The sequence below is a fragment of the Styela clava genome, chromosome 10, assembly GCF_964204865.1.
Source record: "Styela clava chromosome 10, kaStyClav1.hap1.2, whole genome shotgun sequence".
In the NCBI taxonomy this organism is placed as follows: domain Eukaryota; kingdom Metazoa; phylum Chordata; class Ascidiacea; order Stolidobranchia; family Styelidae; genus Styela; species Styela clava.
In genome coordinates, this window is record NC_135259.1 from 19,831,683 (window position 1) to 19,852,909 (window position 21,227).

Genomic DNA, 21,227 nt, shown 5'->3' on the forward strand with positions numbered 1-21,227 from the left:
CTGAAATGCGCTCTGCCAGACCTTTCAAACGAGTCATGAGTGCCATTTTGATTCGAAACCAACTGGGAGGAGATATCGATAAATAAAATCTAAGCCATTCTCAAATTAAGAATGCTTTAGGGAATGTATATTATGTATCGTTCGGGTTGCCATTCATTCTCAAACATTTCATTCAATGTTTTACGTCCGTAAAAAAAAGGTGTTTTCAAAAATAGCCTGTCAAGACAGACCATATCCTATCATGTGGAAGAACTTGACAACTCTATAGCGAAACTTTAATTGCAAAAGCAGGAAAATTCTCCTCATATTCCTTGGCGCTTAACGAAAGCACTGACATCAAGGTTACAGCGCAGTTTGCAATCTTTTTACGGTGAGTTAATGATGATTTTGAAATTACCGAAGAGTTCTCAGCTATTGTCCCTATTAAGGGTACTACTAGAACTAGAGGCATTGATTTGTTGGAAGCTGTGATGAAAATTATCAAGCGGTTGGCTTGTCTTTGTGTAATAACTAACTATGGCGCCCCAACAAATGGTTGGGAAACAACAGTTTTATTGGTAGAATAATTGTGTAAGTTTGGTGTGTGGGTATTAATTGTTTTTTCATTAACCGGTAGTCAGTGTACCAAAACATGAACATAAGTGGCCCGCGCAATTATTAGTAAACTATATGTGGCCCTTTGGTCAAAACGGTTGGACGACCTTGATGTTGAGTCTACATTGTAGACTTTCATGTAGAATCTACATTGTAATCTCGTCATTTTTTCTTCTTCTGTTTTTGCTAGGCCTAACGATTTTGCGGATATGCAATTTTCAATTTGCATTATAAGATTACAATCACGAAACACTAGCGAAATTTTTTTGTCAGGTTGCCGTTTTCAATAAATAACTAATCCGGAATATTGAACCTTTTTATTTAAAAACTACACTACCAGGTAACGCGCTTTGAAATTATATTCAAAAAGAGTATTGCCATATAGGTTACGTAAAATCCATTATCAATGAAGGCCATTATATTAAGAAGTAGTTGGAAGTTATAACATACAATCCATCCGCCTCCATCTGTTACAATATTGCAGTAAACTTCGACAGGTTGGTTCCTTGAGACCGGATAAATATCAAAGACTCCTCCGGTGGTGTTCTGAATTTTTGCATATTTTCGATTTACACTTGTGCAATCTCTCGGGAAAACTGTAAAATAGTATGTATGCAGTATGTAAAGACGTTCAGAATATCGTTTAGAAATTTTGACAAAGCGTTTGTCACCGTAACAAACCTGCGGCCCATATTATGCAATATAGCCCCGTATCTTATGATTGAAATTGAAAAAAATACTCAACCTACGTTCTTGTATAACCGATTTCATGAATTGCTGGTGAGAACTTGAAATATCTTCAACTGATTGATTTATTCGAATCTGCTGTTCATTAAGTTTGAAATAAATCAAGTCTGAGGCTGCAAAAATCACATGTTATGATTATATGTCATTCATTACCCTGCAATGCATGCAGATTGGCGCAGAACGTCAATCTAATTGTGATATCTTCAGATGTAGAATGGAACATATATACGATTGATAACATATACATGTATTTGGACTATATATATTAGGATTTTCATGAAATCATAGAAAATTAGAAAATAAGGCAACGTGCTGTTGTTACTAAGATAGCAATCGCTACAACAAAACGATTTAAACATACACATGAAACACATGTTTAAAAAAGTGTGGGAAAGCTGCGTCCGCGTGAAAATTGAAACCCATCCAGTACATTCACGATTACATCCTTGATAACATCGCAATGAGATTTATTTTTGGGCCCACATCTATAATTTTTACATCTTTCATATAATCTTTTTCACTTATACAGAGACCATTTTTCAAATGCGTTTCTTAATCTTCGTGTTCGATAAGTCAACCATTTATAGAACAGTAAAATTACCATTTTCCTCTAGCCATTTTAACCTAGCAAATGACTGGTCTCCTTGGTGTGCCAATTGCTCTTTCATAATTTTCATCTCACTCTGGAGCTGTTGATATAATGGAATTATTTTAGTGTTCACGTGTACTTCCAAGAATCAGAGACATTGGTAGTTTTGGCTTTTAAACCACCGAAAGTCAGTTCATTGTAATAATATACGAGCATTGAAACAATAAACTCGCTACCTAAAATAGGATTGCGCCCATTGACTTTGAGACCATTATTTGCGGTTCACGCCGTGCAGAACAGCATACCCTTCTATGCTATTTTAGACATTAAATCTGGTTTAGTCAGTTCAAACGAACCATTTTTAGGTTACTTTTTTTTTCAAAAATGTATTTGAAAAGCTCCTCAAAAGTTCGCATCAATTGGTGCTTAAAATTCTTCATGTATAGACAATCTTCAACCACATTCGGACAGAAGGGAATTTGATTTGAAGTTTCATTAATTGAGTTGGGCGTATGGGTGTTTGACTAAATAGCTTTGTCGTTTATGAGGTTTTGCTATCACATTTTGTACTTCATTTTGCATTGTGAATTCTTATTGTTTTGACAAAATTCGCTTGTTTATTATGCATATACATTCGCACTTTCCGGTATAATATTGATAGAACATAAAATAACTTCAGAAGAATTTCACTAACCTGTGTGATGATCACAAGACAGAAAACAACAAGCCCAACAACCATTGATAAAAATATTGACAGAGCAACTAGTCCTCTTCTTACTGTTGTGCCTTTAGTATCTGGAATGATAACAGAATTTACTTGTTAATAAAAACATCAACCGAAAACTGAAAGTTCAGCGATTCTGTAATCAATAAGGGTTCAGCAAATTGAATGATTCATGATAATTGTGAATCATGAATCATGATAATAAAGGTAAGTCACGTCATGCGAAACTTGAAATAATATATTTCGTCGAAGTAAAATAGTAACGGATGGCGAAAATGAATGGCACTTCATAGCTAACGTATAAACTAAAGATCGAAATACCTTTGTGCTTTTGTGGTTGAATGCGCGTCGTTTCATAAATATTGTCATTGGCTGGCAAAGCGTTACTTTTATTTGGATTATTTGGAATTTCACAGTAAAATCTCGTCTCGGCTACAGACATCTTGACAAATCAATCCGTTCTATCAAACGACTCTTCCCAAGTGTTCAACAGCGATTTTTATGCAAGGCATAGGTGGTTTATTATGACTTAGTCCTGTAATGATTAGATGATGCATTCGCGTAGTGTAACCTTATGATCAAATATAACAAGATTTACAACCTTTGAATACAAAACGAGTGACGGCAATGACGTCTTTAGACGATCAACACAGACGTTTATATATTCAATTGCCTATTATCCACTATATGTACGTGAATGCATAACATTACTGATTTTAGAATATTATTAATGCCTTCAGCACTTATGACTACATTGTTATCGAGTCGTCGTCTACAGATTTGTTCGTGTCGACAAAGGCTGTGTCATGAAGGGTTTAAGTTTTTCTTTGGAATAAGTCGCGCAACGTGTGGTTTATTAAACGTTAACATTAAGTATTATCAGTATGCGTAGTTTTGATGGGGTTTCTAATCAACAAGGAGATCATCATATATGATGCGTCGGTAGAATATACGATGATAAACTCACGAAGCTGCACAATCTCATTTTCAGCCAGTCATTTCTGTAAACATGAATTGTTTGAATAGTCAATTCTGTTGGCCACGATTGCTATTGTTACCAGGCTTATTTTTAATACGTACATGGCCAATTTAAAGCGAACAATACCGATTTTGCCCGCTTTTAGGGATAATCTTATATTTTATCAATAATTTACTGTTTTTAAAATTGAACGGAGTCGTAACTTGTTTTTTACTGGACATATATAATTAAATTAAATAGCGTCAAACCATATCACAATGACGAATCAATTTTCATATAATTTATCTCAGTTGAACACTTGATTAGGAAATTTTCGTGCACGCTAATTTACTATATAAGCTACTCATTATTCACTGTTTGATTATCGTATTGTACTATTATTGTACTGCGATGGTACGTTGGATTTGTCTCGTTAAAGTGAATGACAAGCTTGTGGGATTGGTCAGGTTTAAGCTGTTACTATTACGGCTCATCTTTTAACGACCGGCAATATAACCCTCTGTATCCAACCAACTAACAACAAGTCAAAATGTACTTTGGTACCCATACGCTTTCTGAAATCTGAGACATGAAATCTCATTTTGAAATATCAAAATATTACCAATTCATTGATATTTTGTGATTAAACCCTATCTAGGATACTCATACAGCGTGTGGAATGTAAGTTAATCCGAGCTCGGATTGAATTTGTTCAACGAGCATTACCTTACTAGCGGATAGCAACGCCAATTTATTGATATTGAAAATGCCTACAAGGCGTATTAATTTACTCACTTTACAGTGTACACTGTACAGTATAAAATAATTTGGACACTCCCGTAGTGTGCCTGCTGCCCAGGGCGAGTTTCTGATAATGGAGTTTTTACACATAACTTCAAATTAATTCGGGAAATAAACAAATTATAGATGTGCTATGCATGACAATGGATAAATTAATAGCCAAGTAAAAGTAAAATGTTTGTATTATTGAATCATCAAACTAAGCAACAAACACACATGTATCCACTGCCCGGGCAGCTGCCGCTATGGCTTTTCCCTAGGTATCAACCACCAACCCCCATAGATGCGCAACTGGTTATAACAACGTAAATTGCCACAAGAGAACAACTACTCATAGTTATCCAAACGTGTCTCGTTTTTGATTGACATCATAGTTTATAAAAGGATACTCCTGAAGTATGTGTACCAGGTTAGGGTTAGTCAGGCCGTAATTTTAGGTACAAATGCTTCGGGAGTCATTTGGATAGTCTCCGAAATCGTAATAGAACTAGAATACGGAAAATCGACATAAAATTCCACGTTCCGGTGTCCGCCATTTTGGTACGCATACTTCAGGAGCATCCATAAAGGACTCCTCAGATGAGTTTCCAAACAAACTTGGAACCACCACGATCATTGTGATGTAGCCTTAAATACTGATACACCATGTCGAAATAACCTTTGTTGTGTCACAATAACGTTAGCAACAGGGGCCTTGTTGGGAGAAAAATAGAGAAAAAATGTGCGGCTGGGAATGGGAAACTTTGACGAGGCAAAAATCACAACTTTGGACATCTGAAAGCTAATACATCTTATATTGAGAGTGTTGATATCACAAGTCATTCACATGTCAGACTTTAAATACCAATCAGTTGCGCTATAGGATTTTAAAGCAGTGGCAAATTTTATGTACTACTGACTCTGTCAAATATAAATATTTCCTGTAGCGTGCGGGCCACATTAATTTTCGCCAATGAACAATCGTCACCTTAAGCAAAATGATGTCAACTTTGTATTGAGTTAGTTATTCAAATAGATATTTGAATTACGTGTATCCATAGCGGGAGGCATGCACTCTCTTAACCTCCAGCTATTCTTACATTTACTCAACAATTGCGTTGCTCGCCATAGACTTGTTAGATGCTTTATATTACAATATTGTATCTAAACTACCACGAAACACAGTAAACAGTAACATAAGGTGTGACAGAGTTCACCACCTTCAAACAATGAACAATACAATTCTCGATCAATTTCATTCAAACTGAAGTGAAAATTGTGATGGAGATTTAGTCACAAAGAATAAAAATATTAATAAATTTAAGAGAAAGAAAAATGTAAATTCATAACAATTTGAGAAATCTTCGCATCGCCGCCTGTCATTCATAAAAACATTTCATTATGAGAACAAGAGGGCTTTGCTCAAATATATGGGCATGGAAAGTAATAGACTTCTAGCAAATAATACAATCTTTATACACTAAAAATATCAAAGCAATTGATCCAGTAGAATATGAGAAAGGATATTTGTGCATAAGGATAAAAAAAAATGCCAACAAGAACAAAAACATATAGCAAATAAGCAACAATAGAAAAACGATCCATAGTTTCATTTCGTGTCCAGTAAAAATAGAAAATATGCTATATCACGTAAATAGTAATATTATACATTGAACTCTTAACTCAGTCAACAACTTCCGATCTGGAAATAATATAAATGTGTGGGTATAACAGCAAAGGTTTATACAAAATGGCAGGCAGGATATTACACACTCAATAGCGAGTATTTAAATTTATCAGATGGTCAAATATTTGAATATTGTTCATCCAAACTATGTGACGGCGATAATATCATATTGTTATATCACAGAATGATTTATTGTAAGTTTTCGTTGGCCAATGCATAACTTGATACAAAGAAAACAATCATCAATTTAAGTATATTATTCGTGACTGTTTGTCTCAATGTGGAATTTATTTTATAATAAAAAAGGTAGCAGAAAAAAAAATGGAAAGTGTGATCCAATGCAACGGTGTAAAACGGAATTTCAATGTAAAACGGAATAAAGGTAGTCTTCGCTAAGTGAAGAAGTTTGTGTTGCTCAGGTATCGAGCGAAGGCATGTCAGCAAATATCTCAGACAGTGCATTTTATATATTTTCAGCAAAGCTTCACTTTTAGCGTACAGTAGTTAGAAATATTATAAAACTAAAAAATTAGATTATTAAATTATCATTATAATGCTTTTGGATGAAAAAAGGTCGAAGTTTTTGAAAAACGCAAATAACACAATGGATTTTTGTTATATAAAATATTGCAATGACGTTACAAAAATAAAATGTGGTTTGTATACACTATACAGCAATGGTATTGAGAAATTATGCTCTTTTCCAAAACTTCATCTCACTGAACTTCAGAGACAGGTAATTAAATTTCCAGGAATGCCAATTAACGAATTGTGCACCATCTCGCCCGTTTTGATAATATATTCCATTCAAATTCGATTGATGACAATGCTTGTACCACCAAGCCCCACTCCAAGTGATCGCGCAACTGCCGGACGCTTGATCATTGTCAGAATCTTTTGTACTAAACTGCATATTGTTATGATATGCCAATGAATCACCGGCCCTTCCAGAATATTCTCCAAGTATTAACCGATATCGATCGCTTGCATATGAGATTGAGAACGTCCTGAAAACAAAAGAAGCTTGATTCAATGATATTTCTGGCAGGTTAAGTGAACCAACATATCTCGCGCGTCGTTCAAATTGATAATCTAAATCTTAGATTCTAAGATATTTGAACAAATGTATCTTTTAGGTAGGAACATCACACACAATATCCGTAAAATTATATACTGATTCAACTTACTTTGCCCAACTTACTAAACTGCTGTATTGTATGGCATGTGACGGTTGAGAAAACTTGGTTTCCGGTCAGTGGATATTACTGCAGCATATATGCGGGAGAATTAGCAGAATGATCGAATTATTAATACTAGTCGATGCGGGTTCATTAACCAAGAATTTATTCTTTAGTATTAAAGTTAATAATGGTAAACTGTATTTTAATAATTACCCATATTTAGCATAAGAAGTGTTCCCATTAAAATCTTCCAAATCAACTCTTAGTTCGTAACTTCTGTTTTTAGTCAGTTGACGGATTGTTTCCAAGCCTGAATATGAAGATGTAAAACATGTGATATATGAATTCCCGGTTGCATTGTATACACGCAGTCAAGCAAGTCGTAAATATAAATCGAGAATTGTTGTGATGCTCGAAAAATAAAAAACATTTACGATGAATTTGAGGTGTTAACTTAATATTAACTTATAGGCATTTGGACCCTGATTTATAGTGTAGTAGCACAGTGAAGTTTGCAAACAGAGCACCAAGTTAAAATTTCAAGATATTATGTTCCACTTTTATTGTGATACCAAGTGCCAAGTGACTCCCGTAGTATTTGCACCCAAAATTATGGCCTAACCTGGTACACATACTACGTTCTAGTCATGCCCACCATCTCGGTTCGCATACTGCAGGAATACCGTTATTGTAATACAATGAGTAACTTGTCGCCGCGCTAAAGGATTTATTAGCCACCAGTTGCATATATCTAATTTGAACATTTGATTTTTTTTTATGTCGAATGCACTACACCCACCTAACCACATTTCTTTATCCATTTCGCCGAATCCATTGACATAGTCGTTCCATCCTCTGTAAAAGTCTTTTTTCCCATCCATTCTTCTTTGAAAGACCTTAGGAATATAATAAATACAAAGTTGACTCTCATTAATCAAGCAAATATATTACTATTTATAGTCAGGGACGGACACTTTCCAAATATCATATTTTTTTGAAGATGGACTTGGATTATCTACCGCGAAATACCATACCCTTTTATTACCTTTCTTTCAATTCATTCATCATTTTGGACGCAGTTTCCGGGCATTAATTTCAAAAATTTCATGGTTCTGGTGACCTTTATTTTGCATAACCATGTATGAATACTAGCAAAAAATGTAACGACGCACGCAAGGACGCGGTTTGATTTAATTAATAACTATTAAACAATATGAACCATGAATTTCAATTACCCTTTCGATGTCGCAACACCCACCATCAAAGAACACAGTGTGATCAATATGTCATCATATAATGTTTTCATGACCCAAGAAGATAACATGTTATTATCTCCGCCACATTCGATTTTTAATTTAAAAACTAGAATTACGTGACATTCTTAGTCAATATTGAGAATTAAAAGCATCGGGTTTGCCAAAAAAGTTCCAAGATGTATAATATAGTATAAATATAACTTTATATATGTATTCCTGCATAGCGATGAATTTGTGAACAACGGTGCTCAGGGATAGTGCATGATTGCCACCAGGTAAAGTCATGTTGATAATAAATGAAGCACAACCGGTGTTAGCAAAACGAATTAATTTGCCGACGTTTTCTGTATAGAAATTCGAAACGTCGGCAAATTACATCGTTTTGCTAACACCGGTTGTGCTTCATTTATTATTAAGGTGATCAGGAATAGTAGTTTCATTTATAGACCTTGTCTTATACAATAGAATACGCGTTGGTTGTTTCAAAATTAAACCATCTTTTTACAACGGGAGAGACACTCTAGAGCTGACATGAGCAAACTACGGCCCGCCGAAAGTTACGGGCCTAATCCGACCTGCTGAGTAATTCAATCTGAACCGTCTGATGCTGCCACAACCAAACTGAAACCAAATTTTGATGTTTCAGTCAGAATTAGCTAAAGGAATTTGTTGAGATTGCGATTAAATTCAGTTTTGGCACGATATTTATTGTTTTCCCTTTTGCTTTTGTGACAATGAAAATATTGCTTATAAAATGTACCCTTTTGCGTCACACTTACATGGCCCGCCAGTCTGAGTGGGCAACATTTTTATGCCCAGGCCCAACAAGATTTACTCACCTAACCTAATTACTCATTCCCTATTGTTGAGGAAATTTCCTCGCGACTGCTCGTCCCGAAAAATCATATTTACTGAAAAATTTCGATACGCTTGTCCAGCTAGTGCACTTTCTTAATATTTATTTATCTTAAAAAGAAGCAGTCGGAAAATGCTACTCACAACCCATCCACCTCCATCAGTTACAAGATCGCAGTAAACTTCGACAGATTTGTCTTCGGATTCGGGATATATATAAAATACTCCACCGGCGGTGTTTTGACTTTTCGCAAAGTGGCGGTTTACAGATGTGCAATCCTTCGGGAAAGCTATAAAACATTGCAAGTTCATACTGTTATAGTAGAATATTCAGTCAAGAATTACACCCAGATTATCGGCGTGAAATGAGATTTGGACACTACTTTACATCCTATATAGTACCAGAGTGGTCAAAGGTTGAGAAATTGGCGGTCCGCAAAAACTTTTGAGGATGTCTCGAGGGCCGCAGTCGGAGAAAACCGAAAAGTGATCAAAACATCGCGACTTTACTCACATTACATATATTTAAGAATGAGAGTTTACCGTTCTAATCTGTTTTTTAAGAAAGATATATAAAGCTATTAGTTATTTTGAAATTGCTTCCCAGAAATACTGTGGTATTTTCGGTATCTTGTTTCGTGTTTGGTTTTATAATGTCGCTTCGAATTATATTCTTTCGTGACATATATTACTTGAAAACACCCAAGACACTGTGGTTTAACGTTGTTGTGGGTTAGGAAATACGTTTACCTCGGTCACCTTTTTTACTCATTGAATGATGAATTGTTAAATTTGATAAATTTTATTACTTGTAGCGTGAGCAGACCTGGTGCTATCGTCAAAGAACAACCAAGTCCGCCTAAGTTGGTACTCCGGACCCAGCTGAAAAAAAATGGATCGCACGGTGCTAAGTCAGCTCTGCGGTTCGTCACTGCTGTCTCGTGGCCAACGCTTGGAAAAGAGGAGTGTTTTTACTAAAATAAAGGCACATAACGTCGCCGCAAATGAGGTTTTACTTGACGCGAGCTCAATGCACAAAGTTTAAATAAAAATTAGAGCTGTAATTAACATATCGAAATGCATTATTAAAGATGTCATTTAAAAGCGGTTGTAAATTTTGTGACTCAATTCCATTGTTCAAATCATGTTCAATCTGTTATTCAAAATCTAGGCAAATACGTACAAAACATGGTCTATTGATACTTTTCGCATTACCTCGCACGGTAGACAACAGAAGTTCTACGGAATGATTCAAACGTGACATTTTGTCAAGAGATTCCATTTGTCTCAACGACTGGTTTCTTTGATGTTCGAATTGCCCTTTCAAACTTCTCATCTCACTCTGAAGCTGTTAATATAAATTATTCGTTTTCAGTGTTTACATGTAGATTGGAGAAATCGGATAATTTTGGTTCTCAACGACAAAAATCCGAATGATTCTGAGAACAGTGAAACGTTAAATATATTAATGGAATATTTGGGTTAGATATGGGAGTTCGGGTAAATATTAGTATATTCGAAATAAAAAGATAAACAGCATTTCCTTCTCACCCTTTTCAAATGGTATGAATGTTTTGCTGTTACTATTTGTGATTTATTCTGCATTGGGAATATGTATAGTTTCAACAAAATTGTAACCATATTAATAAAACAGACGGTATTGTTGATTATGCAAATACATTTGCACTTTCCGGTATATAGAATGACCACGGATACATTTTTCTGACCTGTATGATGATCACAAGGCCGAAAACAACAAGCCCAACAACTATTGATGAAAATATTGCCAGAGCAATGAGTCCTCTTCTTGCTGTTGTGTCTTTATTACCTGAAATAATAACAGAATTTACTCGTTGTGCGCAATATAGATCGTGGTCAAACTATATATTTAGTAAAACATACCTTCACTCTTTACTGACTGCGGCGAGATGGGGATTTCATAGAGATTCGTATCCGATACCACTGTCCTTACTTGCGGGAGATTTCTACGAAATTCTGTCTGTGCGACTGACATCTTGGTAACTTACTGATTGCAAAATGTGATTGCGTGGCATACTTTATGGAAATACGTATAGAAGGTCCACTTGACGAATATCAAAACATGATTAATATTATTTTTTGGGGGGTCATGAAAACAACATGCGATGAGATATCTAGCACATTGTATACTTTGATCGTGGGTGCCACGACATCGAAAGGCTACTTGGAATCCATGGTTCAGATCGTTTTATAGTATTTCACCATAGTATTTCAAACCGCGTCATTCCGTACCTAAATATTTTTTTTTGTAATTGAACCCTGACTATGTGGAAACATTCGAATATCAGTACACAACTAACCAGTGGTTCATGATCTTTTCTGAACCAACCAAATAAAATAGTTATATCAATGTTTTCAGATTTTTTTCGGGAATCGTCTAAAATTTTGATGCGTTTCTTTAGGAAGAGCCATTCAAATGCTAATTTCACGTGCTCAAATTTGAAAGTTTTAATATTCTAAACATTCCTTAAGCACAGAAATCAGCTAATCAATGAAGTATTCGAATGGGGATTTAGGATCCGTATCCACATCTATTCCTTAATGTTAAGCAGCCCTGTAGCCCACAATCCTCGGGCCATCCAAAGCTATTTATTCTTATTCTCAATAATTGTTCGCTCCCAAATTCTATTACGTGATGAAAAGATTACTTGGAGTCTCTTCAACAATACATCTAGCGCCAATAATCTGTGATCTCGTTACAAATATGTACGAATTTACAGTCGTGATACGTCACCAACGATCACAGGAATACATAAAAACGACACGGTAGTGCATACGACAGGTCTGGCGGGTGAGGGAAGAAGGTGGTTATCAGTAGTTTATTTTTATCCCAAACTAAAACACACTTTATAAATAAACAATGCAAAAAAATAAATAAAATGGGTTTTCAGGATGAAGGGAGGCGCGAGACACCATTACTGGTTACGAGCAGCGACACCTGTGATCCCAGTCTAACAGTAAAAGATAAATCAAACAGTAACAGATGGCGACGACTTAGATATACCCAGAAGGCGCCCTATCCAAAGAGAAATGGATTACGACTCCGGAACATTACAACAATGGAACATTATTTGGTAAGTAACAATATGGATATATTTTTATAAATTTATTCGGGAGCTCCGTAAATAATAGTCAACTTCTTCACAGTCTCTATAACACCAAAAGTTTGATAACGAATGTTTTAAATGAAGCAGGGGTGGGCAAGTTCTCTAATAGGCGGGCCAGATGTGGGAAAATGAAGTCCTCGGCGGGCCGGAATATAACATGAATAGTATTCAATATCTTGATCAGATATTTATTTGCAAATGCAAGAAAAGAATATTATGAATCGCGTTTAAAGTAAAGTTTAAACTTTACAAAAAATAAAGACCTAAAAATACATAATGAATTTATCATAATGTACTAAAAGTGTGATAATGTAATATCATAATGTACTGATGTACAGTCAGCGGGCCGGTCAAAATCTCGTTGCGGGCCGTATGTTGCCCACCCTTGTTTTAAAGTGTCCGTAGTCTGACCACCAAATCACCGAGATATGATCACGGCACCGTGCGCTATTTTTAATTTTATTGATGCCAAACAAAACTTCGAAATGAAAAACGAATCCTATAGAGCCGACAGAATTATTTGAAATAAATAAAAGTATTAGCCTGACAAAAATCTTTAGCCACTGAAAATTCAAAAGCAATTCATCGAGTAGTCAAAGAGATAACCTTTCTTTCAAAACAACAACATAATGGACCTTTCCCCGAGCATCGACTTCCTCGTTTACTTCATGACATTGACCAATCAGCAAGACGCAAATACCAATACTCCCTTTTCCAATCCGCCCAGACACTTTTCTCACTCAGACAGATTTTCAAGCTTGGTTGTAAACATTACCTCGTTTTTGGACTCCATTCTATTCGTTAGTTTTCAGTTTTGTTTCGGAAATTTGAATATAAACAGATAATTCAATGATCACTCAGTCTTCTTAGGATTTTTAATTTAATTGCAGTCATAAAAAATTAGTGTAGAAATAGCTGTGATAGACAGGGCTAAAACTCTTTACCGGTACTTTTAAAAAACAGATTGTTGTATGCGATAAATCACAATGATGGTTTGAAACACATACCCCATTTTACAGGCGCCAACTCGCAAAACTACTCTTAAAATAAACCCCGAAAATTTTGCAGTGGTAAAGTATAGGCAGAATTTTTCGGGAGTCAAAGGTCGGGAAAAGGTCCATAGTAAAACAATCCATAGGTCCATTTCGTGTCCAATAGAACTGCAATTGTGGCAATAGACTGCGTTTAATCAGAAGTTCCGTTTGTTTGAACAAAGTAAAGGTCAGGCAATACGATCGTTACAGAGCATTTTTCATTGGAACTCTTATGGACGTTCTTCAGCAAGTATGGGAACAACAAACCCTAAGATGCCAATGAAAGATTAGTTCCTTTTTCAAGATTTCAAGGTTCTTCGTAAGATAACACAACAGAATAAATGTCAGGTATTCCATAAAAATATTGCAATGACATAGCAAATTGCAATCTTTCAATGAAGCCTTTGTATTTCAGTTAATCGGGAAACTACGTTTTTTTTCGAAACTTCATCTCTGTGAACTTTAGCGAATGATAGCTCCTCCATTTAATCCAAGTAACGGATGTCTCATTATACCGCCCGTCCTGGTAATATACCCCATTCAGATTGGAGAGAAAACACTTATTGTACCACCAAGCACCACTCCAACCGATTGCACAGCTACGGGAATATTTGTCATTGTCAGAATCTTTCGTACTAAACTGCATATTGTTATGATACGTCAATGAATCTCCGGCTGTTCCAGAGTATTCTCCAACTAGTAATGTATAGTTTTCGCTTGCAGATGCGATAGAGAAATACCTGAATCATAATGATAAATCTTAAACAAAATGACATTGCTGACAAGTTACACGACCATATTGATGATAGGATAGGATTTAGAATTTGGATATTTATCCCTATGAAAAAGGAAAGCCGATAATACGGCTCAACCATATGCGAACCACGGCCTTCCGTCCGGGTACCAATCCATGTTGGTGATGGGATTAATTAGCCAGTTATTTGTCTTCGGAAGCATGGAATTGATGGTGGAGGAAATCGACCAGCGGTTAAGTGAACCACCCTACCGGTCAGTAAATATTGTCACAGCATAAATAAACTACAAATACCATAGTCATTGATTAATGACATATGTATATACTCATCAATGAGAATAATCTTCGTATATTAAAAATGGTTAATTATATCTTGCTACTTACCCATATTTTGCATAAGCAGTGGTTCCATTGAAATCTTCCAAATCAACTCTCAGCTCGTAACTTCCATTTTTAGTCAGTTGATAGATTGTTTCTAGGCCTGAATATGGAGATGTAGACAGTGGCGTATCTAGGGTGTGGCAGCCATGGCTCGTGTCATGGGCGCCGCATGCACAGGGGCGCAAAAAAGGCGAAAAGTTTTAATCGTAAAATATAATAAAATAATTTTAAATCGGAAATAACTGGAACTCGTATTTTGACCAACATAATAACGTACAAGTATCTCAATTCAACAACAGCCGTTGAAAATTTCCAGTCATCGATCAAGGGGGCGCTTTATTTTCAAACTTTGCCATGGGCGTCATTTTACGTAGATACGCCACTGAGTGCAGAGCATATGAATTTCTCTTGCATTGCATTGCTTGCATACACGAACTCAAGCGGTTGTAATTTTTCTGTTATTTACCCACAGAAATCGCAAACTATTATAAAGCATGAAAGTTTATGATGAAATTCAGGTGTTTAATTATTACCATTTATACGCATTCGGACCCTAATATCTCTGAACTCTCTGCCTTAAAGTTTCATTTATATAACAAGCAAAAGAGCAGCCAGTACAGACTGCAAACGGGGCACCAGGGGGCCCATTTGCCAAACTTCATTTTTATCATTTAACGTGTTAGTAAATCGAGAAGTTGGAATTCACTGAAATCGTAAATATTTGAGAGTTTTTTTCGCGCTTAGTAAAACGTCTTGTACCTTCTCATATTTTGTCATGAAAATGACATTTTCCAAATTTAATTTATTGTCCTTTCCCTTTAGGAAGATGAGAGAAGGACCCCTATCCCCCCACCCGGTTATTTGAACTTTTGTGTGAACCTCGAGCATTTTCGTGGGCAAGATAAGAAATCTCAATAAAGCATTCTACACAGCTGATGACAAGAATAACAACTGGATTGCATGGAAATGAACGAAACATCCATCGAATTTTGCTGCATACCCACACCATTATATTAATGAATTATTACAATTTGAGGATCCTAACCCTCACGCGGCTACGTCATCTGAAAATTACGTCACAGTGACGTAATAAGGCCCTTCAAAGTTTACGGATGGTCGTCTGACTAAAACGCACAGACGTTGATCCAAAATCGAGCGAGCTATTTCTCTCGTTTTCTCGTCATAACGATACGGATAGTAGAGAGATCGCTGGCGTTAGTGAGTTAATTATAGTACAGCACAGATGCTAATTCGGACGATCGTATCTATACTTTGGCAAGCTCTGTGACGTCGAAGTGACGTAATTTTCGGACGACGTAGTCAGGTGGTTAAGAATATTGAGTGCAAAAATCAATATGCTACACGCACTAGAAGTACTTGCGGGCGCGTACTTCGGGAAACCTAAATTTGTTCCTCAATGGTCGAAGCTCCAAAAAATAGTTAAATTTGGAAAATTCTAGTCTTTTCTCGAAGCGAAAAGCGCTTTACCCACCCAACCACATTTCTTTATTATTTTTTCCGAATCCATTGGCATAGTCGTTCCATTCTCTGTAAAAGTCTTCTGTTCCGTCCATTCGTCTTTGGAATATCTTAGAAATATTGATCATAGAGGCTTATCCAAAAAATAGAATCCATAAATTACCTAGTTACTTTTATTAAATTGTTTGATTTTGAACTTTTCTTAAGTATGATTCTAAGTACTTGGATAAATGTGACATACTGTCCATCCGCCTCCATCCGTTAAAAGATCGCAGTAAACTTTAACCGGTTTGTTTCTTGATTCCGGATATATATCAAAGACTCCACCGCTGGTGTTTTGACTTTTTGCATAATTACGATTTACAGTTGTGCAATCCTCCGGAAAACCTGCCAGAATTTATATACAGTACTGTAAAGACGCTCAAATAACGTACAGCTCAAATTGATATTACAAAAATATTGAGGATCAATCCTTAACGTACCTAGTAGCGTTGGTATCTTCAATTGTTGATGGGAACGATTCAGACTTGACACATCTATAATAGATTGATTTAATCGTATTTGCTGTTCGTTGAGCTGTGAGCGAACTGCCTCTAAGTCTGCAAAATGATTGCAATATTTCATCATATTGCTGATTGAATTTGGTTTTTGTTATTTCTAATTCGTTGGAATACGAGCAATTCATATGAATAAGAACAATTTGAAATAATTTCACCAGTTAATTTTTTTACTATAATCTTTCTGCATTGCGGTACAACTGCGAGAGCGAAGCTCAAATATATGGACACGAAGTCCAAAACGCCATACGGTATGTAATCTGTCAGAGCAGACTACCGGTACCATCAGTCAACGCGGAAGACAGCCATCATGAAAGCGTATTCCCACGAAAAATACAATCTTGAACCACTGAAAATTCCAAAGCAATTTGTCCTGTTGTTGAGGAGAAAAGCAATTTTTTCATAACGATAAGAAGAAAAATACCAACAACATAATAACAAAACTATCCATATGTCTACTTTGCGTCCAATAATAACAATAAAATATTAGCAAAACGATCCCAAGATCCAATAATACCAGGAATGAAAATTACCGTGTTTCACCAACGTTGCAATTTGCTGAACAGAATGATTCATGGAATTTCCAAGTGTTCGTGAAACATCTTCAAGAGATTTATTGAATTGCCCCGCCAGTTTTGAATACATGTCAGACCCTGTAAAAAACGCAAATATACGTCAATACGTTGTATTAGATAGCAGTAATTTCATTACAGTATTTATATGTATTTCATAGGATGGTCTGTCAAATACATAACTCATTTTATATGTGTTACAGATAGTGTTATCGCTAATAGCAAAATATTAACCACCCACTAAATTTTGGAACCTCCCTCCCAAATAGCCATATTTCAGAATTCCCACGCGATTTAATACAATAAATAAAATATCAACAGTATTTACTCTACTTATTATATCTGATTCAAATCTTGCAAGATTTTGGTGTTTAAATATTGAAATATAATATATTCCGTTACCTTGCATTACTGAACGTGAAAGTTGCTTCTGGGAAAGATTCAGATACAAAATGCTTTCGATGGTGTTGTTGATTTGGGATTTATGTTCAGTCAGTTGTGTGTACAAGAAATCGAAATCTGTTAGATTATTCGAAATTATGAATTTCTAAACAATTCGTGTCAAAGACATGCAAAAACTTTACTCATGAGATTGCATGAATGTACCGCCAAACAGATGTACCGATGTATTGGAATCGGCTCAAGGTAGACCGATATTTCGGATATGTTTAGCTTTTCAATCTGATTCAGAATGTTTCAAAAAATAGGTTAGAATACGGATGTTGCAATTAGTTTTTGCGCGGAGGGATCATGTTCGCGGTATTTGCCTCCATCAATTTCCTATTATCTGATATATCTCTTTTTCCATCTGAAACAATGTGCACTATGAATATTGCTCACAGTCTATTGTTTTAATCCGTCTGTCCTGCACACTTAAGATAATAATTACATAGTATCACAAATATCGGCTTTTTTTAAATATTGGTCTCGGCGATAAAAGCGGTTCGGTACATTTCTAGTATGAACCAAACGGGGGCGACCTGTGTGTCTATACTAATATAACACGGTTCGGTTGTATTTATGGATGACTCGCTACTGTTGTACTTGTAGATGTAACTGACTCCATGTATATCTGCCAAAGTTTAATTTAAACAGTAGGCCTACATACAAGCAAGTTTACATGAAATTTTGGAGATGTATTCCAAGGTAACATTATGCTGCGAATTTTCCTGAAGATAGCTGTATGATCATCCAAATTTAGTTGTTATATACCTCAAGACAAATCTATTAGGTATTCAAAATAATGTTTTTTCAAGATTTATGAACCATCGCAAAGTAAAATTGATAGACAAAGTGATAGACTTGGTTTACCTCTTGTTTTCTGGTCATAAAATTGCTCAATGGAAAAATTATCCTGAGGAGTCTGCTTCATTCCCTTTATTTCGTTCTGCATCTGTTCAAAATGGGACTGTTTTTGTGAGTTTATTAAGTTTTTCACTTTTCAAAAATATTTCTTTTTGTGCCGAAGGTACCCCCCCCCCCCACAATACAGTGTGGTCTAGTCCGATATATTCGGCTAAGTGGGACCGTTGGGCATTCGCTAAACTTCATAGAAAGTAAGGTATACGAGCACGTAACAGTGTCTCTAAAAAGGCAATAGCGACTCATTCATTGTATGTGCGATTCATGAAATATCTCGTAAACGCTTGAAGCACGGTTACGTACATCTCTCAAAATCTAACGCCTGGGCACGTAAGTTCTCTCGAAATCTTACGCACGGTCACGTACATTCTCCCGAAATCATACGCACGGTCACGTACATTCTCTCGAAATCATACGCACGATCACGTACATTCTCTCGAAATCGTACGCACGATCACCGTTGAACAAAATCCCTTCTTGGTCACTCAGTCATATCACTTGCCTCGCGGAGCTGGTGAGCAGGTTTTGAAAGGATCGGTCGGCCTTCTCTGCCTTAATTTCAGGGATTGGTAGATTATCTGTATTTTTGAATTTAGTTCTTGTAACAGATAATCTACCAATCCCTGAAATGCTCATACCAAGTCACGTATTGTGAATCACCCGTGTATCACACAATGCAATAAGCGAATTGTCTTACGGCACCGATCAAAAATATCACCTTAACGAGTCTATTCAGACGAGTTTCCATCCCATTGTGGTCACGTGACCAAACGTCGATGATGTTAAAAAATAAGAAAAAGCATTAGGAAATAATGGGATACAAAGCCTCTTTCGGGCCATGGAAACAGGTTTCGCGGGCCGGACAGTGTCCCGCGAACCGTTTATTGCACCCCTCTGTTGAAGATGGAACAATTAAAATGCAAAACTTATTACTGTTTCATTAAATATTAGCTGTATTCCACTTACCTGTCTGATCATAAAAATATTAAAAGTGGCGAGTGCGACAATCATTGCCAAAAGTATTATTAAAGTCACCACTTCATTTCTGATCTTTGTGTTTTTGTTCTCTGAAAAGATATGAAATGCATAGGATATTGTAAGTATAATATCAAATATTCCTACAAATTTCACTGAAAGTTTTCATTTTTCACAAAGTAACGGTACGTAATGTTCATCTCATCGAGAATTTTGTAAAAAAATGATGCAAGGCAGCTGTATGCATTTATTGAAGCATTGAAAGATGTCGTAATCGCGACTACGTAAAACCTAAAATAAAAGTAAATATACCCTTACTCTATATGGCGTCTTTGCCTAGTGAAGGAATAAAACCTGACAGACGCAGGAAGTCAAATACCCATACAAATTATAATGGAAATTTCAAATATTAGCGCTATGCTTTCATAATGTGAACGAATGACAGCTTATACCTAACTCCTGAAATACCTTTGCGTTTCTTTGGTTGAACTTGAACACATGTCATTTCATAAACATTGTCATATGCTGGTAAAGTGTTGTTTTTATCCGGATTTGAATCATCCGGAATGTCACAGTAGAATTCTGTTTCAGCAGTAGACATCTTGACAGGTCGGTCGGTTTTTCCAAACGACTCGTTCCAAATGTTCGATATCTTTTTTTATACAGGTATAACTGCGGTTTGATATTCTTTAGTCATGAGTAAATGCATTAGAGTGGTGTAATCACCTTATAGAACATAAAATGTCTTATAAGCATTTAATAAACAAATAAGTTAGCATGTTGTGGGTGATATCTGTTACTCGTCTGTTTGGGACCATAATGTATTCCTGCATCTCAAATACTAACGAACAAGCACAAGAGTTGTCGATATCATTGTTGCCAAAATATATGACTACATGATTATTAGGTTATTAATGAGGGATTTGTGGGTGTCACAGAATCTGCGTCATCAATATTTTATATGTTTTTTGGAATTACTCACTGTGTGGTCAATTAAATAGAATGAACATAGAATAAATTAAGTATGCATGTTTTGATAGGATTCCTAATATATGCACAATCATCCAAAATGTTGAATCATTAGAATGTGGGATAATGGGCTTGTCTATTTCTACGCATATATTTATCGCATGATACATAAAACAGGTCTTATCGACTGGCGGTCCGACTCCGGACTTTTCGAGTATTCGATTCGGACTCTACCTAATTCTTTATTTTGGATCATTGGCCCCACTTTGGATATGTGGAGGTTTTCTTTAATTAACTGACTTATATATTTTTAAAGATTATTTTATAGTTTCTTCATATTTGCACCTGAATATATATGGAACGAACGGTACGCCATAATTTGGGTTACCATACGTCCCGATTTAAGCGGGGCAGTCCCACTTTTCGACGTCTTGTCCCGGCTTCCTGACCGGTCAGCCAGAAGTCCCGCTTTGGCGCTCAGCCAGTCAAAATAATACACGAACATTACCAATTAGCAATTTTTCGAAACTGTTGTTGCTGTTTAACGTACCGGCAGCCTACTTACTGAAGGTGGATGCATGGTTTGATTGTTTCGTTGTTTTGATTGCTACAATTTTTTACGTGTAA

At 36.0% G+C, this 21,227-nt stretch overlaps 3 protein-coding genes across 3 annotated transcripts; all 3 read right to left on the minus strand.

Moving 5' to 3' along the window:
* Window positions 1-6,770: 6,770 nt before the first annotated feature.
* Window positions 6,771-11,385, minus strand: LOC120337185 (microfibril-associated glycoprotein 4-like). Its single transcript, XM_078116693.1, has 7 exons — window positions 11,274-11,385; window positions 11,099-11,199; window positions 10,587-10,719; window positions 9,516-9,661; window positions 8,060-8,156; window positions 7,474-7,570; window positions 6,771-7,086 (listed from the first exon to the last, which is right to left on the minus strand). Exons 1-7 carry the CDS (start codon window positions 11,383-11,385, stop codon window positions 6,771-6,773), a joined length of 1,002 nt encoding a protein of 333 aa, XP_077972819.1.
* A 1,480-nt stretch (window positions 11,386-12,865) lies between these two features.
* LOC120337186 (microfibril-associated glycoprotein 4-like) lies at window positions 12,866-17,371 on the minus strand. The gene is made up of 6 exons (XM_039404904.2): window positions 17,256-17,371; window positions 16,648-16,764; window positions 16,407-16,552; window positions 16,179-16,275; window positions 14,690-14,786; window positions 12,866-14,291 (listed from the first exon to the last, which is right to left on the minus strand). The coding sequence occupies exons 1-6, from the start codon at window positions 17,365-17,367 to the stop codon at window positions 13,979-13,981; spliced, it is 882 nt and encodes a 293-aa protein (XP_039260838.2). The 5' UTR covers window positions 17,368-17,371; the 3' UTR covers window positions 12,866-13,978.
* A 67-nt stretch (window positions 17,372-17,438) lies between these two features.
* On the minus strand, window positions 17,439-20,247 carry LOC144428044 (uncharacterized). Its single transcript, XM_078116694.1, has 5 exons — window positions 20,100-20,247; window positions 19,623-19,723; window positions 18,606-18,687; window positions 17,697-17,813; window positions 17,439-17,461 (listed from the first exon to the last, which is right to left on the minus strand). The coding sequence occupies exons 1-5, from the start codon at window positions 20,230-20,232 to the stop codon at window positions 17,439-17,441; spliced, it is 456 nt and encodes a 151-aa protein (XP_077972820.1). The 5' UTR covers window positions 20,233-20,247.
* Window positions 20,248-21,227: the final 980 nt, after the last annotated feature.